This window comes from Siphateles boraxobius, unplaced genomic scaffold, assembly GCF_051911475.1.
Source record: "Siphateles boraxobius isolate OS27281-9 unplaced genomic scaffold, OSU_SipBor_1 25, whole genome shotgun sequence".
Classification (NCBI taxonomy): domain Eukaryota; kingdom Metazoa; phylum Chordata; class Actinopteri; order Cypriniformes; family Leuciscidae; genus Siphateles; species Siphateles boraxobius.
The window spans coordinates 27,831,226-27,851,038 of record NW_027508866.1 but is presented as its reverse complement, the minus strand read 5'-3'; the positions used below and the strand labels follow the sequence as shown (position 1 = coordinate 27,851,038).

At 36.8% G+C, this 19,813-nt stretch overlaps 1 protein-coding gene across 1 annotated transcript in view; it reads right to left on the bottom strand.

Annotated features, from left to right (window-relative positions):
* cunh5orf63 (chromosome unknown C5orf63 homolog) overlaps nt 1-19,813 on the bottom strand; it is a 209,283-nt gene that overhangs the window by 148,545 nt on the left and 40,925 nt on the right. The window contains exons 3-4 of the mRNA XM_077243444.1: nt 18,059-18,115; nt 17,887-17,942 (exon numbers count right to left, since the gene is read on the bottom strand). Of these exons, the coding sequence (XP_077099559.1) occupies nt 17,887-17,942; nt 18,059-18,115 (113 nt within the window). The remainder of the gene's footprint in view (nt 1-17,886; nt 17,943-18,058; nt 18,116-19,813) is intronic.

Here is a 19,813-nt window from a genome sequence, read left to right as displayed (position 1 = left end):
TCTTTCTTTCTTTCTTTCTTTCAACTAATCCATCTTTCTTTCCTTCTAACTAACTAATCTTTCTTTCTAACTAATCCATCTTTCTTTCTTTCTTTCTTTCTTTCTAACAAATCCATCTTTCTTTCTAACTAATCCTTCTTTCTTTCTTTGTAACTAATCTTTCTTTCTAACGAATCTATCTTTCTTTCTAACTAATCTTTCTTTCTTTCTAATCTATGTATCTTTCTTTCTTTCTAACTAATCTTTCTTTCTTTCTAATCTATCTATCTTTCTTTCTAAATAATCTATCTTTCTTTCTAACTAATCTATCAATCTTTCTTTCTAACTAATCTATCTATCTTTCTTTCTAACTAATCTATCTATCTATCTTTCTAACTAATCTATCTATCTATCTTTCTTTCTAACTAATCTATCGTTCTTTCTTTCAACTAATCTATCGTTCTTTCTTTCTAACTAATCTATCGTTTTTTCTTTCTAACTAATCTATCGTTCTTTCTTTCTAACTAATCTTTCTTTTTTCTTTCTAACTAATCTCTTTCTTTCTTCCTAACTAATCCCTTTTTTCTAACTAATCTATCTTTCTTTCTAACTAATCTATCTATCTTTCTTTCTAACTAATCTATCTTTTTTCTTTCTAACTAATCTCTTTCTTTCTAACGAATCTCTTTTTTCTAACTAATCTGTCTTTCTTTCTTTCTTTCTCACTAATATATCTTTCTTTCATTCTAACAAATCTCTTTCTTTCTTTCTAACTAATCTTTCTTTCTTTCTAACTAATCTATATTTTTTCTTTCTAACTAATCTGTCTTTCTTTCATTCTAACAAATCTATCTATCTTTCTTTCTAACTAATCTATCTTTCTTTCTAATTAATCTTTCTTTCTTTCTTTCTAACTAATCTATATTTGTTCTTTCTAACTAATCTATCTATCTTTCTAACTAATCCATCTTTTTTCTTTCTAACTAATCTTTCTATCTTTCTTTCTAACTAATCTATCATTCTTTCTTTCTAACTAATCTATCGTTCTTTCTTCCTAACTAATCTATCTTTCTTTCTTTCTAACTAGTCTATCTATCTTTCTTTCTAACTAATCTATCTATCTTTCTTTCTAACTAATCCATCTATCTTCCTTTCTAACTAATCTATCTTTTTTCTTTCTAACTAATCTCTTTCTTTCTAACTAATCTGTCTTTCTTTCTTTCTTTCTTTCTTTCTTTCTTTCTTTCTTTCTTTCTTTCTTTCTAACTATCTATCTATCTATCTATCTATCTATCTATCTATCTATCTATCTATCTATCTATCTATCTATCTTTCTTTCTAACTAATCTATCTATCTTTCTTTCTAACTAATCTATCTTTCTTTCTTTCTAACTAATCTTTCTTTCTTTCTTTCTTTCTTTCTTTCTAACTAATCTATCTTTCTTTCTAACTAATCTATCTTTCTTTCTAACTAATCTATCTTTCTTTCTAACTAATCTATCGTTCTTTCTTTCTAACTAATCTATCTTTCTTTCTAACAAATCTATCTATCTTTCTTTCTAACTAATCTATCTTTCTTTCATTCTAACAAATCTATCTATCTTTCTTTCTAACTAATCTATCTTTGTTTTTTTCTAACTAATCTTTCTTTCTTTCTAACCAATCTATCTATCTTTCTTTCTAACTAATATTTCTTTCTAACTAATCTATCTTTCTTTCTAACTAATCTATCGTTCATTCTTTCTAACTAATCTATCTTTCTTTCTAACTAATCTATCTTTCTTTCATTCTAACAAATCTATCTATCTTTCTTTCTAACTAATCTATCTTTCTTTCTTTCTAACTAATCTTTCTTTCTTTCTTTCTAACCAATCTATCTTTCTTTCTAACTAATCTATCTTTCTTTCTAACTAATCTATCTTTCTTTCTTTCTAACTAATCTTTCTTTCTTTCTAACTAATCTATCTTTCTTTCTAACTAATCCATCTTTCTTTCTTTCTAACTAATCTATCTTTCTTTCTTTCTAACTAATCTATCTTTCTTTCTTTCTAACTAATCTATCTTTCTTTCTAACTAATCTATCTGTCTTTCTTTCTTTCTAACTAATCTATCTTTCTTTCTAACTAATCTATCTGTCTTTCTTTCTTTCTAACTAATCTTTCTTTCTTTCTTTCTAACTAATCCATCTTTCTTTCTAACTAATCCATCTTTATTTATTTCTAACTAATCTTTCTTATCTATCTTTCTTTCTAACTAATCTTTCTTTTTTTCTAACAAATCCATCTTTCTTTCTAACTAATCTATCTTTCTTTCTTTCTAACTAATCTATCGTTCTTTCTTTCGAACTAATCTTTCTTTCTTTCTAAATAATCTATCTTTCGTTCTTTCTAACTAATCTATCTTTCTTTCTAACTAATCTTTTTTTCTTTCTAACTTTTCTTTCTTTCTTTCTTTCTTTCTTTCTTTCTTTCTTTCTTTCTTTCTTTCTTTCTTTCTTTCTAACTAATCCATCTTTCTTTCTTTCTTTCTTTCTTTCTTTCTTTCTTTCTTTCTTTCAACTAATCCATCTGTCTTTCCTTCTAACTAACTAATCTTTCTTTCTAACTAATCCATCTTTTTTTCTTTCTTTCTTTCTAACAAATCCATCTTTCTTTCTAACTAATCCTTCTTTCTTTCTTTGTAACTAATCTTTCTTTCTAACGAATCTATCTTTCTTTCTTTCTAACTAATCTTTCTTTCTTTCTAATCTATGTATCTTTCTTTCTTTCTAACTAATCTTTCTTTCTTTCTAATCTATCTATCTTTCTTTCTAAATAATCTATCTTTCTTTCTAACTAATCTATCAATCTTTCTTTCTAACTAATCTATCTATCTTTCTTTCTAACTAATCTATCGTTCTTTCTTTCAACTAATCTATCGTTCTTTCTTTCTAACTAATCTATCGTTTTTTCTTTCTAACTAATCTATCGTTCTTTCTTTCTAACTAATCTTTCTTTTTTCATTCTAACTAATCTCTTTCTTTCTTTCTAACTAATCCCTTTTTTCTAACTAATCTATCTTTCTTTCTAACTAATCTATCTATCTTTCTTTCTAACTAATCTATCTTTTTTCTTTCTAACTAATCTCTTTCTTTCTAACGAATCTCTTTTTTCTAACTAATCTGTCTTTCTTTCTTTCTTTCTCACTTATATATCTTTCTTTCATTCTAACAAATCTCTTTCTTTCTAACTAATCTTTCTTTCTTTCTAACTAATCTATATTTTTTCTTTCTAACTAATCTGTCTTTCTTTCATTCTAACAAATCTATCTATCTTTCTTTCTAACTAATCTATCTTTCTTTCTAATTAATCTTTCTTTCTTTCTTTCTAACTAATCTATATTTGTTCTTTCTAACTAATCTATCTATCTTTCTAACTAATCCATCTTTTTTCTTTCTAACTAATCTTTCTATCTTTCTTTCTAACTAATCTATCATTCTTTCTTTCTAACTAATCTATCGTTCTTTCTTTCTAACTAATCTATCTTTCTTTCTTTCTAACTAGTCTATCTATCTTTCTTTCTAACTAATCTATCTATCTTTTTTTCTAACTAATCCATCTATCTTTCTTTCTAACTAATCTATCTTTTTTCTTTCTAACTAATCTCTTTCTTTCTAACTAATCTGTCTTTCTTTCTTTCTTTCTTTCTTTCTAACTAATCAATCTATCTTTCTTTCTAACAAATCCATATTTCTAAATAATCCTTTCTTTCTTTCTAACTAATCCTTTCTTTCTTTCTTTCTAAAAAATCCATCTTTCTTTCTAACTAATCCTTTCTTTCTTTCTAACTAATCCTTTCTTTCTTTCTAACTAATCTATTTTTCTTTCTATCTAACTAATCTATCTTTCGTTCTTTCTAACTAATCTTTTTTTCTTTCTAACTTTTCTTTCTTTCTTTCTTTCTTTCTTTCTTTCTAACTAATCCATCTTTCTTTCTCTCTTTCTAACTAATCCATCTTTCTTTCTTTCTAACTAACTAATCTTTCTTTCTAACTAATCCATCTTTCTTTCTAACTAATCCATCTTTATTTATTTCTAACTAATCTTTCTTATCTATCTTTCTTTCTAACTAATCTTTCTTTTTTTCTAACAAATCCATCTTTCTTTCTAACTAATCTATCTTTCTTTCTTTCTAACTAATCTATCGTTCTTTCTTTCTAACTAATCTTTCTTTCTTTCTAACTAATCATCTTTCTTTATATCTAATTAATCCATCTTTCTTTCTTTCTAACTAATCTATCTTTCGTTCTTTCTAACTAATCTATCTTTCTTTCTAACTAATCTTTTTTTCTCTCTAACTTTTCTCTCTAACTTTTCTTTCTTTCTTTCTTTCTTTCTTTCTTTCTTTCTTTCTTTCTTTCTTTCTAACTAATCCATCTTTCTTTCTTTCTTTCTAACTAATCCATCTTTCTTTCTTTCTAAATAACTAATCTTTCTTTCTAACTAATCCATCTTTCTTTCTTTCTTTCTAACAAATCCATCTTTCTTTCTAACTAATCCTTCTTTCTTTCTTTGTAACTAATCTTTCTTTCTAACGAATCTATCTTTCTTTCTTTCTAACTTATCTTTCTTTCTTTCTAATCTATGTATCTTTCTTTCTTTCTAACTAATCTTTCTTTCTTTCTAATCTATCTATCTTTCTTTCTAAATAATCTATCTTTCTTTCTAACTAATCTATCAATCTTTCTTTCTAACTAATCTATCTATCTATCTATCTATCTATCTATCTTTCTTTCTAACTAATCTATCTATCTTTCTTTCTAACTAATCTATCTATCTATCTATCTTTCTTTCTAACTAATCTATCTATCTTTCTTTCTAACTAATCTATCGTTCTTTCTTTCAACTAATCTATCGTTCTTTCTTTCTAACTAATCTATCGTTCTTTCTTTCTAACTAATCTATCGTTCTTTCTTTCTAACTAATCTATCGTTCTTTCTTTCTAACTAATCTTTCTTTTTTCTTTCTAACTAATCTCTTTCTTTCTTTCTAACTAATCCCTTTTTTCTAACTAATCTATCTTTCTTTCTAACTAATCTATCTATCTTTCTTTCTAACTAATCTATCTTTTTTCTTTCTAACTAATCTCTTTCTTTCTAACTAATCTCTTTTTTCTAACTAATCTGTCTTTCTTTCTTTCTTTCTCACTAATATATCTTTCTTTCATTCTAACAAATCTCTTTCTTTCTTTCTAACAATCTTTCTTTCTAACTAATCTATATTTTTTCTTTCTAACTAATCTGTCTTTCTTTCATTCTAACAAATCTATCTATCTTTCTTTCTAACTAATCTATCTATCTTTCTTTCTAACTAATCTATCTTTTTTCTTTCTAACTAATCTCTTTCTTTCTTTCTAACTAATCTCTTTTTCTTTCTTTCTTTCTCACTAATATATCTTTCTTTCATTCTAACAAATCTCTTTCTTTCTTTCTAACTAATCTTTCTTTCTTTCTAACTAATCTATATTTTTTCTTTCTAACTAATCTGTCTTTCTTTCATTCTAACAAATCTATCTATCTTTCTTTCTAACTAATCTATCTTTCTTTCTAATTAATCTTTCTTTCTTTCTTTCTTTCTAACTAATCTATATTTTTCTTTCTAACTAATCTATCTATCTTTCCAACTAATCCATCTTTTTTCTTTCTAACTAATCTTTCTATCTTTCTTTCTAACTAATCTATCGTTCTTTCATTCTAACTAATCTATCGTTCTTTCTTTCTAACTAATCTATCGTTCTTTCTTTCTAACTAATCTATCTATCTTTCTCTCTAACTAATCTATCTATCTTTCTTTCTAACTAATCTATCTATCTATCTTTCTTTCTAACTAATCTATCTTTCTTTCTTTCTAACTAATCTATCTATCTTTCTTTCTAACTAATCCATCTATCTTTCTTTCTAACTAATCTATCTTTTTTCTTTCTAACTAATCTCTTTCTTTCTAACTAATCTGTCTTTCTTTCTTTCTTTCTTTCTTTCTAACTAATCAATCTATCTTTCTTTCTAACAAATCCATATTTCTAAATAATCCTTTCTTTCTAACTAATCCTTTCTTTCTTTCTTTCTTTCTATCAAATCCATCTTTCTTTCTAACTAATCCTTTCTTTCCTTCTAACTAATCCTTTCTTACTTTCTAACTAATCTATTTTTCTTTCTATCTAACTAATCTATCTTCCTTTCTTTCTATCTAATCTATCTTTTTTCTTTCTAACTAATTTTTTCTAACTAATCTATCTTTCTTTCTTAACTACTCTATCTATCTTTCTTTCCTTCTTACTGATCTTTCTTTCAAATCGATCTTTCTGTCTTTCTAACTAATCTTTCTTTCTATCTATCATTCTTTCTAACTAATCTTTCTTTCTTTCTATCTATCTTTCTAACTAATCTTTCTTTCTTTCTATCTATCTTTCTAACTAATCTTTCTTTCTAATCTATCTTTCTTTCTTTCTAACTAATCTTTCTTTCTTTCTAACTAATCTATCTTTCATTGAAACTTATCCTTCTATCTATTATTTATCTATCTTTCTAACCAATCGTTTTCTTTCTTTCTAACTATTCTTTCTTTCTAACTAATCCATCTATCAAACTTCAAACTACTTTAAACTTCAAACTACTTTAAACTTATTCAAACTCTCTGGTCCGGCTTTCTCAAGCCAACTTAAAGTTTGTCCCATCAAACTTTTTTTTCAGGTTATTATTATTCTTACTCAGAAATTTCTATATCTAACTCCTCCTAGAGCTTTAACTCTACAAACTCCAAACTCGGGTCAGACCTTCAGACTGTTCTGACTCTAGTTGCTATATCTTTTCAAACTGATTTGACTTTCAGATTTTTTTTAAATTAATATTAAAAATCATAAAAATCCCATTGACTTTCATTGCAACAGTTCAAATTGAGCCAAGACTACGGTGTTTAAAATTTAAACTCCCTGAAGCCCTAGACTTAATTAAACTACCATTCTATATGAACTTCTATCTATCTATCTATCTATGAATCTATCTATCTATCTATCTATCTATCTATCTATCTATCTATCTATCTATCTATCTATCTATCTATCTATCTGTTACTGAATATATATCTATCTATCTTTCTAACTGATCTATCTATCTTTCTCTCTAACTAATCTATCTTTCTTTCTTTCTAACTAATCTATCTTTCTTTCTAACTAATCTATCTTTTTTCTAACTAATCTATCTTTCTTTCTAACTAATCTATCTTTCTTTCTTTCTAACTAATCTATCTTTCTTTCTAACTAATCTATCTTTTTTCTAACTAATCTATCTTTCTTTCTAACTAATCTATCTTTCTTTCTTTCTAACTAATCTATCTTTCTTTCTAACTAATCTATCTATCTTTCGTTCTAACTAATCTATCTTTCTTTCTAACTAATCTTTCTTTCTTTCTAACTAATCTATCTTTCTTTCTTTCTAACTAATCTATCTTTCTTTCTAACTAATCTATCTATCTTTCTTTCTAACTAATATATCTTTCTTTCCAACTAATCTATCTTTCTTTCTTTCTTACTGATCTATCTTTCTTTCTTTCTTTCTTTCTTTCTTTCTTTCTTTCTAACTAACTACTCTTTATTTCTTACTGATCTTTCTTTCTTTCTAACTAATCTATTTTTCTTTCTTTCTAACTAATCTATTTTTCTTTCTTTCTTTCTTTCTTTCTTTCTTTCTTTCTTTCTAACTAATCTATTTTTCTTCCTTTCTTTCTAACTAATCTATCTTTCATTCTTTCCAACTAATCTATCTTTCTTTTAATCTAACTAATCTTTCTTTCTAACTAATCTATCTTTCTTTCGTTCTAACTAATCTTTCTTTCTTTCAAACTAATCTTTCCAACTAATCTTTTTCTTTTCTTTTCTTTCTAACTAATCTTTCTTTCTTTCTAACTAGTCTATCTTTCTTTCTTTCTAACTAATCTATCTTTCTTTCTAACTAATCTTTCTAACTTACTGATCTGTCTTTCTAACTAATCTTTCTTTCTTTCTAATCTATCTTTCTTTCTAACTAACGGATCTTTCTTTCTAACTAATCCATCTTTCTTTCTTACTAATTTTTCTTTCTTTCTACCTAATTTTTCTTTCTTTTTTCTTTCTTTCTTTCCAACTAATCTCTTTCTTTCTTTCTTTCTAACTAATCTATCTTTCTTACTGATCTGTCTTTCTTTCTAACTAATCTTTCTTTCTTTCTTTCTTACTAATCTATCTTTCTAACTAACTAATCTTTCTTTCTAACTGATCCATCTTTCTTTCTAACTAATCTTTCTTTCTTTCTAACTAATCCATCTTTTTTCTTTCTTACTAATCTTTCTTTCTTTCTACCTAATCTTTCTGTCTTTTTTCTTTCTTTCCAAGTAATCTCTTTCTTTCTTTCTTTCTTTCTTTCTTTCTTTCTTTCATTCTTTCTTACTGATCTATCTTTCTTTCTAACTTTTTTCTTTCTAACTAATCTATCTCTTTCTAACTAATCCATCTTTCTTTTTCTTACTAATCTTTCTTTCTTTCTTTTTTCTTTCTTTCCAACTAATCTCTTTCTTTCTGTCTTACTGATCTATCTTTCTTTCTGATCTATCTTTCTTTCTAACTTATCTTTCTTTCTTTCAAACTAATCTTTCTTTCTTTCTTACTGATCTATCTTTCTTTCTAACTAATCCATCTTTCTTTCTGTCCGACTAATCTATCTTTCTTTCTTTCTTTCTAACTAATCCATCCTTTCTTTCTGACTAATCCATCTTTCTTTCTTTCGAACTAATCTTTCTTTCTTTCTTTCTTTCTTTCTTTCTTTCTTTCTAACTAATCTATCTTTCTTTCTTTCTAACAAATCTATATTTCTTTCTTTCTGATCTATCTTTCTTTCTAACTAAGCTTTCTTTCTGTCTTTCTTACAAATCTATCTTTCTTTCTAACTAACTAATCTTTCTTTCTAACTGATCCATCTAGGTACATATTCCTTTATGCTCAACTAGTAGGTTTAAAGACGTTTTATAAGTTTGTATTTATAGTGATAAATTTCACCTCTACACGAGTGAGTTGTTTGTATGGTGATCATTCAAATGATTGTTTTGTTATTTGAGATATTTCTCAGATTTTAAGAGTTCTATGTTGTCTCGTACCAGAAAAATACCTAAATAACCTAGAATATCGTCTAACACTTGATGGCTGCTCTGTTAAGTCTTCGTCGTCAGTTAGGAACCTGGGTGTGCTCTTTGATACCAATCTTTCATTTGAAAGTCACGTGTCTAGTGTCTGTAAAACCGCATTTCTCCATCTTAAAAATATATCTAAATTACGTCATATGCTCTCATTGACAAATGCGGAACAACTAGTTCATGCGTTCATGACATCAAGGCTAGATTATTGTAATGCTCTACTGGGTGGTTGCCCTGTACGATTAATAAACAAACTACAGCTAGTTCCAAACGCAGCCGCTAGAGTTCTTACCAGAACCAGGAAGTACGACCATGATTCTGATTCTGATTCTGATTCTGATTAGCCCGGTTCTGTCAACACTGCATTGGCTCCCTATTAAACATCGTATAAATTTTAAAATATTGCTGATTACTTACAAAGCACTAAATGGTTTAGCTCCCCAGTACTTGAGCGAGCTCTTAACGCATTATAGTTCTTCACGTCTATTGCGATCTCAAAGTTCTGGCCAGTTGATAATACCTAGAATATCTAAATCCACTGCTGGCGGTAGATCCTTTTCCTATTTAGCACCAAAACTTTGGAACAATCTTCCTAACATTGTCCGGGAAGCAGACACAGTCTGTCAGTTCAAAGCTAGACTAAAAACAAATCTCTTTGACCTAGCATTCACATAACACTCTATAGACTTCTATAATTCAATATTAGGCTGCTTAGATTAGGTCAGCCGGAACTGGGAACACTTCCCTTAAATCCTGATGTACTCGTTACATCATAAGAAGAATGGCATCTACGCTAATTTTAGTGTCTTTGTTTATCCCGAGGTTTTCCCGCAGCCTGCCGGATCCAGGCCGTTTCCAGATCTGACGAAGGACTTTCGCCTGGACCTGATGACAATGCAGTGCTCAAGTACCAACTAGCCTCTCCCTATGGAGGATCCCTATACCACTCTACAGATAAAGCGTTGTGGAATTTTTCGGTTCGCGTAGGGATCAAAGTGATAAGATAAAATAAAATTCTGCATCAAAATGTATAGACAAGTAGTTTATTTAGGCATGGTTTGTAAGGAATTACAAACCTGCGCACATATATTCAAACGCACATAACTATAGAATCAATTCTTAATGCGCATGTGAACGCCATCAGCGTCTATCACAGGTTCACGTTTAAAGTCTGTTTAGAGAGAACGGTGTCGTCTTATGGCGCTTTTCCACTGCATGGTACGGTACGGTTCGGTTCGGTACGGCACGCTTTGGCGCTTTTCCACTGCATGGTACGGCTCGGCTCGGCTCACTTGTGGCGCTTTTCCACTGCATGGTACGGTACGGTACGGCTCGCTTCAGCTCGCTTTGGCTCGCTTTAAATGGTACCACCTCTGTTGAGGATCTTTCTTTCTAACTAATCTATCTTTCCTTCTTTCTTTCTAACTAATCTATCTTTCCTTCTTTCTTTCTTACTGATCTATCTTTCTTTCTAACTAATCTATCTTTCCTTCTTTCTTTCTTACTGATCTATCTTTCTTTCTAACTAATCTATCTTTCTTTCTAACTAATCTATCTTTCTAACTAATCTATCTTTATTTCTAACTAATATATCTCTTTCTTTCTAACTAATCTATCTTTCTTTCTTACTAATCTTTCTTTCTAAATAATCTATCTTTCTTTCTAACTAATCTATCTTTCTTTCTTTCTAACCAATGTTTCTTTCTAACTGATCCATCTTTCTTTCTTTCTTTCTAACTAATCCATCTTTCTTTCTTTCTTACAAATGTTCTTTCTTTCTAATCTTTTCTTTCTTTCTAACTAATCCAACTTTCGTTCTTACTAATCTTTCTTTCTTTCTAACTAATCTTTATTTCTTTCTAACTAATCTATCTTTCTTTCTTTCTAACTAATCTATCTTTCTTTCTTTCTAACTGATCCATCTTTCTTTCTTTCTTACTAATCTTTCTTTCTTTCTACCCAATCTTTCTTTCTTTTTTCTTTCTTTCTTTCTCTTTCTTTCTTTCTTTCTTTCTTTCTTTCTTTCTTTCTTTCTTTCTTTCTTTCTTTCTAACTAATCTTTCTTTCTTTCTGATCTGTCTTTCTAACTAACTAATCTTTCTTTCTAACTGATCCATTTTTCTTTGTTTCTAACTAATCCATCTTTCTTTCTTTCTTACTAATCTTTCTTTCTTTTTTCTTTCTTTCTTACTAATGTTTCTTTTTAACTAATCTTTCTTTCTAACTACTCTTTCGTTCTTTCTTACTAATCTATATTTCTGTCTAACTAATCCATCTTTCTTTCTTTCTAATCTATCTTTCTTTCTTTCCTACTGATCTATCTTTCTTTCTAACTAATCTATCTTTCCTTCTTTCTTTCTTACTGATCTATCTTCTTTCTAACTAATCTATCTTTCCTTCTTTCTTTCTTAGTGATCTATCTTTCTTTCTAACTAATCTATCTTTCTTTCTAACTAATCTATCTATCTTTCTTTCTTTCTAACTAATCTATCTTTCTAACTTATCTTTCTTTCTAACTGATCCATCTTACTTTCTTTCTACCTAATCTTTCTTTCTTTTTTCTTTCTAACTAATCTTTCTTTCTTTCTTACTGATCTGTCTTTCTAACTAATCTTTCTTTCTAACTGATCCATCTTTCTTTCTTTCTAACTAATCCATCTTTCTTTCTTACTAATCTTTCTTTCTTTCTACCTAATCTTTCTTTTTAACTAATCTTTCTTTCTAACTACTCTTTCTTTCTTACTGATCCATCTTTCTTTCTTTATTTCTTTCTTTCTAACTAACGGGCACGAGCGCTGTCTAGTGTGTTTTGGCTTTGATCATGCTTGAACAGCGCTCGTGGATGACTCATGTTCTCTCTGGGAACGTGATCATCGCGTCATATATAGGTCGAGACTCGGTGAACTCGCAAGAGTGAGAGTCCCCTCATCCACTACCCGATCTTCGGCTGGTGGACAGGGTGACCTGAGGGTGTTGGTCTGGAACAAGGCGCCGACTCTGAGTCCACGCCCCAGCCCCCCCTCTTTAATGACGGTGCCCGCTAGCGAACTGATGATTCCACGAGTCTACCCTCGGGTGGCCCGTGTGTTTTCATTTGAAGCTACAGAGGATGATGCTGTGTCTGTAGCAGCATCACTAGGTGGGCTTGATTCTTCTGGAAATGACGACTCTTCACAGCTGCCACCCTCTGGTGTGCATACGGCTGTGCCTGAGTCTGATCCGGAGATGATGGCCATGCTTTCCCGGGACGATTGGTTTTTGGGTGAGACCGCCGATTGAACGCTCTGATGCCATGCTACTGTGTCCTCAGAGTGCTTCCCGGCGCAATCCTAAGCACCCGTCCAAGCCTGTAGTTCTTTTCGTCACAGTAATCTGTGGCGAAATCCTATAGTGCCACAGGACAGGCAGCTGCCTCACTGCATCCCATGACCGTTCTGCTGGTCTACCTGACCCAGACACTCATGGACATGCAGGAGGGCGGGACTGACCCGAGGCTCTTCAGTGAGCTGCGCGCCGCCACTGACCTTGCTCTCCGAGCGACGAAAGTGGCCGTACGCTCTCGGAGTCAGGTGATGTTCACCAGTTCCCTCCCACGGTTCCAACCCCGCCCGTTCACCCGGGCCTGGCTCTGGAAGACCGTAGGGGGATGCCACAGCCCTCTCCAGCCCCGCACCCCGCTAAACGCCGGGTTAAGCGGCACTTTTGAGATGGGCTGCTCAGAGATGAGACTCAGTTCTTTCCAGGAATTGGTAGCAGGGCCACTCCTTTCCCCGGTGGAGGGCTGGGGAAGAATCCTTATTCAGAAAGAACTGACTCTCTCCTCTCTGAGCATACAGAGTTCTCGGACGACACAGAGCGCCGCCCACAAGCCGTGCTCTCCTCATCCCCCTCTGCCCCAGAGGTGGTTGACACGGCGTGCCGTCCACGGACCGTTTCGCCCCTGTCCCCCTCTGTCGCCAGACCCCTGACAGAGCAGGCCCCCGTGGAACGCTGGTCCTTCCCTGGCCTCCTCTGTCAGGGTGCGGTTATGACCTTGCCCCCACACCGGGCCGCTATGCCGCCCTCGTCTGGGCTGGTCATTCCGCTTCGCTGCACCACCGGGGGGACGTCTGTGGTTCTTCACTCCGCTGGCACAGTTGGGAGCCTGCACCAGAGCTCCCTATCTGTTCCGCTGGGTCGTGCGAACCATCGGCTCGGCTATGCGATTCAGTTCGCACGGTCTCCTCCCTGCTTCACGGGAGTCCGCTCCACTTTGGTCGGTGGCTATGCCCCTATCATGAGAGCGGAGGTTGCTCCCTACTGGCGAAGGGTGAAGACTAGCCCTGTCTCCTCGCGCCTTCACAAGGTTGTTGAGGCAGCCCTTGTTCCTCCATGGGAACACGGGGTTCGCATTCTGAACTATCTCGGTGACTGGCTGTCTTAAGCTCACTCCTGAGACCAGGTTTGCGAATACAGGGACCCAGTGCTCCGGCACCTAGCTCGTCTGGGCCTTCGGGTCAACTGGGAAAGGAGTAAACTTTGCCCCGTGCAGAGGAGCTCTTTTCTCGGTATGGACTTGGTCGCCTTCTCCACTCAGCCATTAAACAAGAGTGCGGTCCCACTGAAATTGTTTCAGAGGCTCCTGGGGCATATGGCATCTGCAGCCGCGGCAACGCCGCTCGGATTGCTTCATATGAGACCGCTTCAGCTGTGGCTTCGCGATAGAGTCCCGAGGTGGGCATGGCATCATGGCACGCTCCGAGTTACAGTAACTCCGACCTGTCGTCAGACCTTCACCCCGTGGTGGAACCTCAGTTTTCTACGGGCCGGTGTTCCCCTAGAACGAGTTTCCAGGCATGTTGTTGTCTCCACAGATGCCTCTTCCACGGGCTGAGGCGCCATGTGCAACGGACATGCTGCCGCGGGCTCCTGGACAGGACCCCAGCGCCTTCTGCATGTCAATTGCCTCGAGTTGCTGCCAGTACGCCTTGCCCTGCACCGTTTCCTCACGTTGCTCAGGGGTCAACACGTACTAGTCCGTTCAGACAATACCGCAACTGTAGCGTACATCAACCGTCAGGGTGGTCTACGCTCCCGCCGTATGTCGCAACTCGCACGCCACCTCCTCTTATGGAGTCAGAAGCACCTGAGGTCCCTTCGTGCTATCTACATTCCAGGAGATCGGAACTTTGCAGCCGACGAGCTGTCACGGTTTCGGCCATCTCCGGCGAATGGAGACTCCATCCCCAGTCGGTTCAGCTGATTTGGGACCAGTTCGGGGACGCACAGATAGATCTGTTTGCCTCTCACGACTCGACCCATTGCGCCCTGTTCTATTCCCTGACCGAGGGCTCTCTCGGCACGGATGCACTGGCGCACAGCTGGCCGCGGGGCCTACGCAAATATGCGTTTACCCCAGTGAGCCTTCTCGCACAGACCTTGTGCAAGATCAAGGAGGACGAGGAGCAGCTCATTCTGGTTGCGCCGTATTGGCCCACCCGGACCTGGTTCTCCGAACTGGTACTCCTCGCGACAGCGCCTCCTTGGCCAATTCCTCTGAGGAAGGATCTCATTTCTCTGAGACGGGGCACCCTTTGGCACCCTCGACCCGATCTCTGGAGGCTCCACGTTTGGCTCCTGGACGGGACGAGGCAGGTTTGAGTACCCTGCCACCAGCGGTGGCGGCTACCATCACTTCCCGCTAGAGCAATGTCCACGAGACATGTCTATGCGTTGAAGTGGAACCTCTTCGTCAACTGGTGCTCTTCTCGTCGAGAAGACCCCAGGAGATGCTCGATCTCTGTCGTGCTTTCCTTCCTGCAAGATGGGTTGGAGCGAAGGCTGTCTCCCTCCACCCTGAAGGTGTATGTGGCCGCTATCGCCGCATATCACGAAGCAGTTCAAGGTAAGTCTCTGGGGAAGCACGACCTGATCGTCAGGTTCCTGAGAGGAGCGAGGAGACTGAATCCTCCTCGCCCTCCTCTCGTTCCCTCTTGGGACCTCTCAGTGGTCTTAAATGCCCTGCAGAGGGCTCCCTTTGAGCCTCTGCATTCAGTTGAGCTTAAGTTCCTGTCTATGAAGACAGCGCTCCTGGTTGCTTTGGCCTCTATCAAGAGGGTAGGGGACCTGCACGCATTCTCCGTTGACGAAGCGTGCCTGGAATTCGGGCCCGGTCACTCTCACGTGATCCTGAGACCCCGGCCTGGATATGTGCCCAAGGTTCCCACCACTCCCTTCCGGGACCAGGTGGTGAACCTGCAAGCGCTGCCCCGGGAGGAGGCAGACCCAGCCTTGGCACTGCTCTGTCCAGTACGCGCTCTCCGCGCTTACGTAGACAGAACGCAGTGTTTCAGGACCTCAGACCAGCTCTTTGTCTGTTATGGTGGGAGACTGAAGGGAAAGGCTCTCTCAAAGCAGAGGTTGTCTCACTGGATAGTGGACGCCATTGCTTTGGCTTACCAACAGCAAGGCCGACCGTGCCCCCTTGGTGTGACAGCCCACTCCACCCGGAGTGTGGCTTCCTCTTGGGCTCTAGCGCATGGCGCCTCGCTGGCAGACATTTGTAGAGCTGCAGGCTGGGCGACACCCAACACATTCGCCAGATTCTATAATCTCCGAGTGGAGCCTGTGTCCTCTCGTGTACTCGCTTCAGTTAGCTAGTACTGGACCCGCTCAGGTGTCTTCGCTTGCTCGCCATTCCACTCCATGGACTGGATACGGGCGATTATTCCTCAGGTGAGCCTTCCTCTCTGAAGCCCTGAGTTCCTCCAGCACTGTTGACGCTGGCACCAGTGTCTATTGCCTGGGCGTCGGCTAGGTGCCTCCGTGTGCATGGTTCCTCCCTGAGTAACCCCCACATGTGTATTTCCACTGTAAGCCTCCTTGAGCATGTGTCTTTCCCTTGGCAAGCCACCGTGCCCTCCTGGAGTTGAAAGTTGCCACCCCTCGGGGTGGTCACTCCAGCGTTCCTCCATATGAAGCCCTCCGGCCATATGTGTTTCTTAAGTCCTCCCTACGGGTAGGCATGCTGCGGCATATCTCCTCTGAGATATGCTTCCCAGTGTACTTTGGTATTCCTGTGTTAAGTAGGACTCCTTCGTCCGTGCCAGCATCACGACAGGGGGATCAGACTTTCGCAGGGCACTGGAAGACAGCTGTGAAGGTGGCGTGATTTCACGGGGACCCCCATTCGTCGTCATCCGACGTAACTCGGAGTGACTACGAAAGGGAACGTCTCGGTTACGTATTTAACCCTCGTTCCCTGAGTAGGGAACGGAGACGTTACGTCTCCCTGCCACTTCCGCTATACCGCTGGGCAGACGCCTGAGTTCAGTCTCGGCTCCTCAGCGAAGACATACCTGCATGTTGCCGGCGTCCTCCTTTATACCCACGCGGTGGGGCGGAGATACGCTATGCAAATTCCGCAGACCCATGGCATTTCATCGCCATTGGCTCGTTTTGTAATACTCGAAGTCGATAGGTGTTCTAAGCGAAACCCCCATTCGTCGTCATCCGACGTAACGTCTCCGTTCCCTACTCAGGGAACGAGGGTTACATACGTAACCGAGACGTTTCACTCTGTATGTGGTGTTTTTTCCATGCCCTTCCCGGATCCCGGGTCTTACGTGAAAGACCCGGATCCCGGGTCTTTTCACATGGTGAAAAGTTATGGTAGGACAACATTTAAATGCACTGAATATAATTTGAATGGATCATATTGTGTATGTACTTAAAAATATATTGCCTTATAAAAAAAATTAAAAAGTTGTCCTCCAAAGAGATGGTGGAGATGGGAAAAAAATAATAAAAAAAATAACTGTCTGTAACGGACAGCTGTCTCTTAGATCTGCGCGTCCTGTCACAGTTTAAACCGTGGGGACATTTAACATTTAATTTTGAATTTAACAATACTATTACAACTTTACTTTCCTGTTATCTCTGTAAAGCTACTTTGAAACCATTTATATTGTAAAAGCGCTATATAAATAAAGGTGACTTGACAGTTTAAACTGTCCTGTTAATCATCTTGTCACAGTTAAAATCCTCCACATTCAATTTAATTTAATCCTGTTTGAAATGAAGTTGGACGTTGATCTGCCAGTCGTCTGTCTTCCATGTGGAGACTCTCCTCGATTGTTTACATAAGGATGATCAAACGCATCATCATGATTTTTTCTTCAGGTTAGATATTTTTCATTTAAACCCCTTTATCCAAACCTCTCAAATACTCGATAAAAAATAAGAACAGTCAAATTTGATTTCATGATGACTGTTTCTTATAAATGATTTCTCCATGCATTTTTTTTTTAAATTCATGTGCTCTGTAATCTTGAGTCAGAAATCAGAATAAGTTCCTCTTTCAGCATCTCTTCTCTTCTCTGATGACGAGGGCGGGGCAATAATCTGTCACTCGCATGAGATCAGCCAATAGCAAACCACAACCATCCAATCAACTCCCCATAGACAAACTCAACCTTGATAACGTGCAGCCGGGATATCCAGCCTTACTAGGACACAGCCGTCCAAAGGGTGGCACCCAAAGGGATTTTACAATCAGAGAGGTACAATTAAGGTCAAGAACTTTATTTGAAATGAACTACATAACATCTCCAGATATTATTGTCCAGTTGCAGTGGCTTCATCTAGTCGCTTTTCCAGGAGTGTTGAGTTCACACGGTGCATCATCAAAAACTGTCCATTTAAATGAAAGACGGGGATGTGATATCTGTACCTGTCGAACCAGACTCTGTTCTCCGGGAGAGTGATGTCCACCTCCTGCAGCTGGACCTGGAACAGCGAACACACACACACACACACATTAGACAGAGTAGAGTGATGTCCACCACCTGCAGCTGGACCTGGAACAGTGAACACACACACACACACACATTCGACAGTCTTACCCGGTGTATATACGGCTCGAGGGCTGCTTTCGCTTCGTCACACAGAGGACACGGGTCCTGGACACAGACAGAGATCTGATCACGTCATGCATGTGTGAGTGAACTTATTGCAGTTTAGAAGACCTACATAACAAACATGTGCAGCAGTACCAGAACTCACAGCATGAGACACACACACAGACTCTAACATAATCTCCAGGGGAATGGAAGGAGGACATATTAATGGCCATTCAAGTAGACATGTATTCTATAATAAAAAACTCTTTCTACATGAAGATTCACTGAAGACAGAAGGACATTGTTAAAATGGAAAATGCAAGTAACTAGCATGTTTTAACATGTTGCTAACAAGTTAACAATATGTGACTGTGTGTGTGTGTGGAATCACACTGAGAGCAGGTGGATGGTCACTCAAGATGGCACTTTACTGGGCCTGTCACAGACAAAACTGGGACAAACACGACCAAAAGCTGGTTAGTGTACAATATACATCCACACAACAATGTTGTTCAGAAGTCGATATAAATAAATAATGGAGATAAACAGAGATTTGGAGTTTACAAGCAGGTTGACAAACACACTCTCCATTTTATCATCGCAAATAACACATATTTGACTCAACTGACAGAACTAGGAACTGACAGACAAATGAAGTAAACTTGTGTGTAATATAAAAGTCCAACCTTGCACTTGAAAACAATCTAAACTTGCGTTATTATGACGCAGCGCTCATTGATGCGAGAGATGTGAGACACTGCTGGTGGTGACGTAGCTCGACCCGCAATATCACGCACGCAAATGCGAGTGTCAAAACAGCCAATGTTGAGTTTTCCCAATTTATGTATGAATTTAACAACATTATTTAAACTCTGTTTCTATTACATACACCCCCATTAAATTCTGCTTAATTGGGCGAGAACCAGCATATGTAACAAACTAAATATACAGAAAAGATAGCACAAAAAAAATTAAAACAGGTGTGAGAAAAGGAGCTTTACAATACAGTCAGATAATATATCTCTTCCCCAGGAAGTGTGTAAGAATGGAATGGTACCAGGTCCCACACTTAACAAAACTATAGGTGCAGTCTACACACTTCTAGTGATCAAAAATGTATTTCTGCTCTTTAAACATCTCAGACTCTTTCTCAGAGAAAAACTCACTTCAAAGTCAGCCTCTTAACATCACAGTTGACTCAGACATTTTAAACAAAAAATGTTCCTTAACAACTCAACAACAAAGTTAGTTTCTTGAAAAATAACTTGTGCATCACTGTTTGAAACTCTTTCCACAATTGTCTGAATGTCAACTTCACAAATAAGTATGTTAGGGGGCTTAACTGATCTCCCTAATCGTGTAGTGATGTGATCTGTATGTGTCCTTGTGGGCTGTTTGCAAATGACAGGGGCAAGTCTGTTATCAGGCTCTGGAAAACAACTGGGGTACTCATTTGGCTTGGTTGCAGGTAAACTCTCTGTACTCTCAGCAGGTTCAGGGACATGCTCAAGTTCTGGACTGTACTGATCATTGCCAGGGCACTCAGGAGTCATCTCATCAGGCATGTCTGAAACTCCACCACAACTGGCATCCTGCATATCATCACTGGCATGCGTTCCATCCATCTGCAATAACCCTTCTGATGTCTTTGAAACAGGATCAGGATCATCCATCAGAGCGGAGTCAAGAGCACTGCCACGGTTAGCATCAGTGGAATCTGATCGAAACCGATTCATCACCATCATCCCAGAAAAAAGA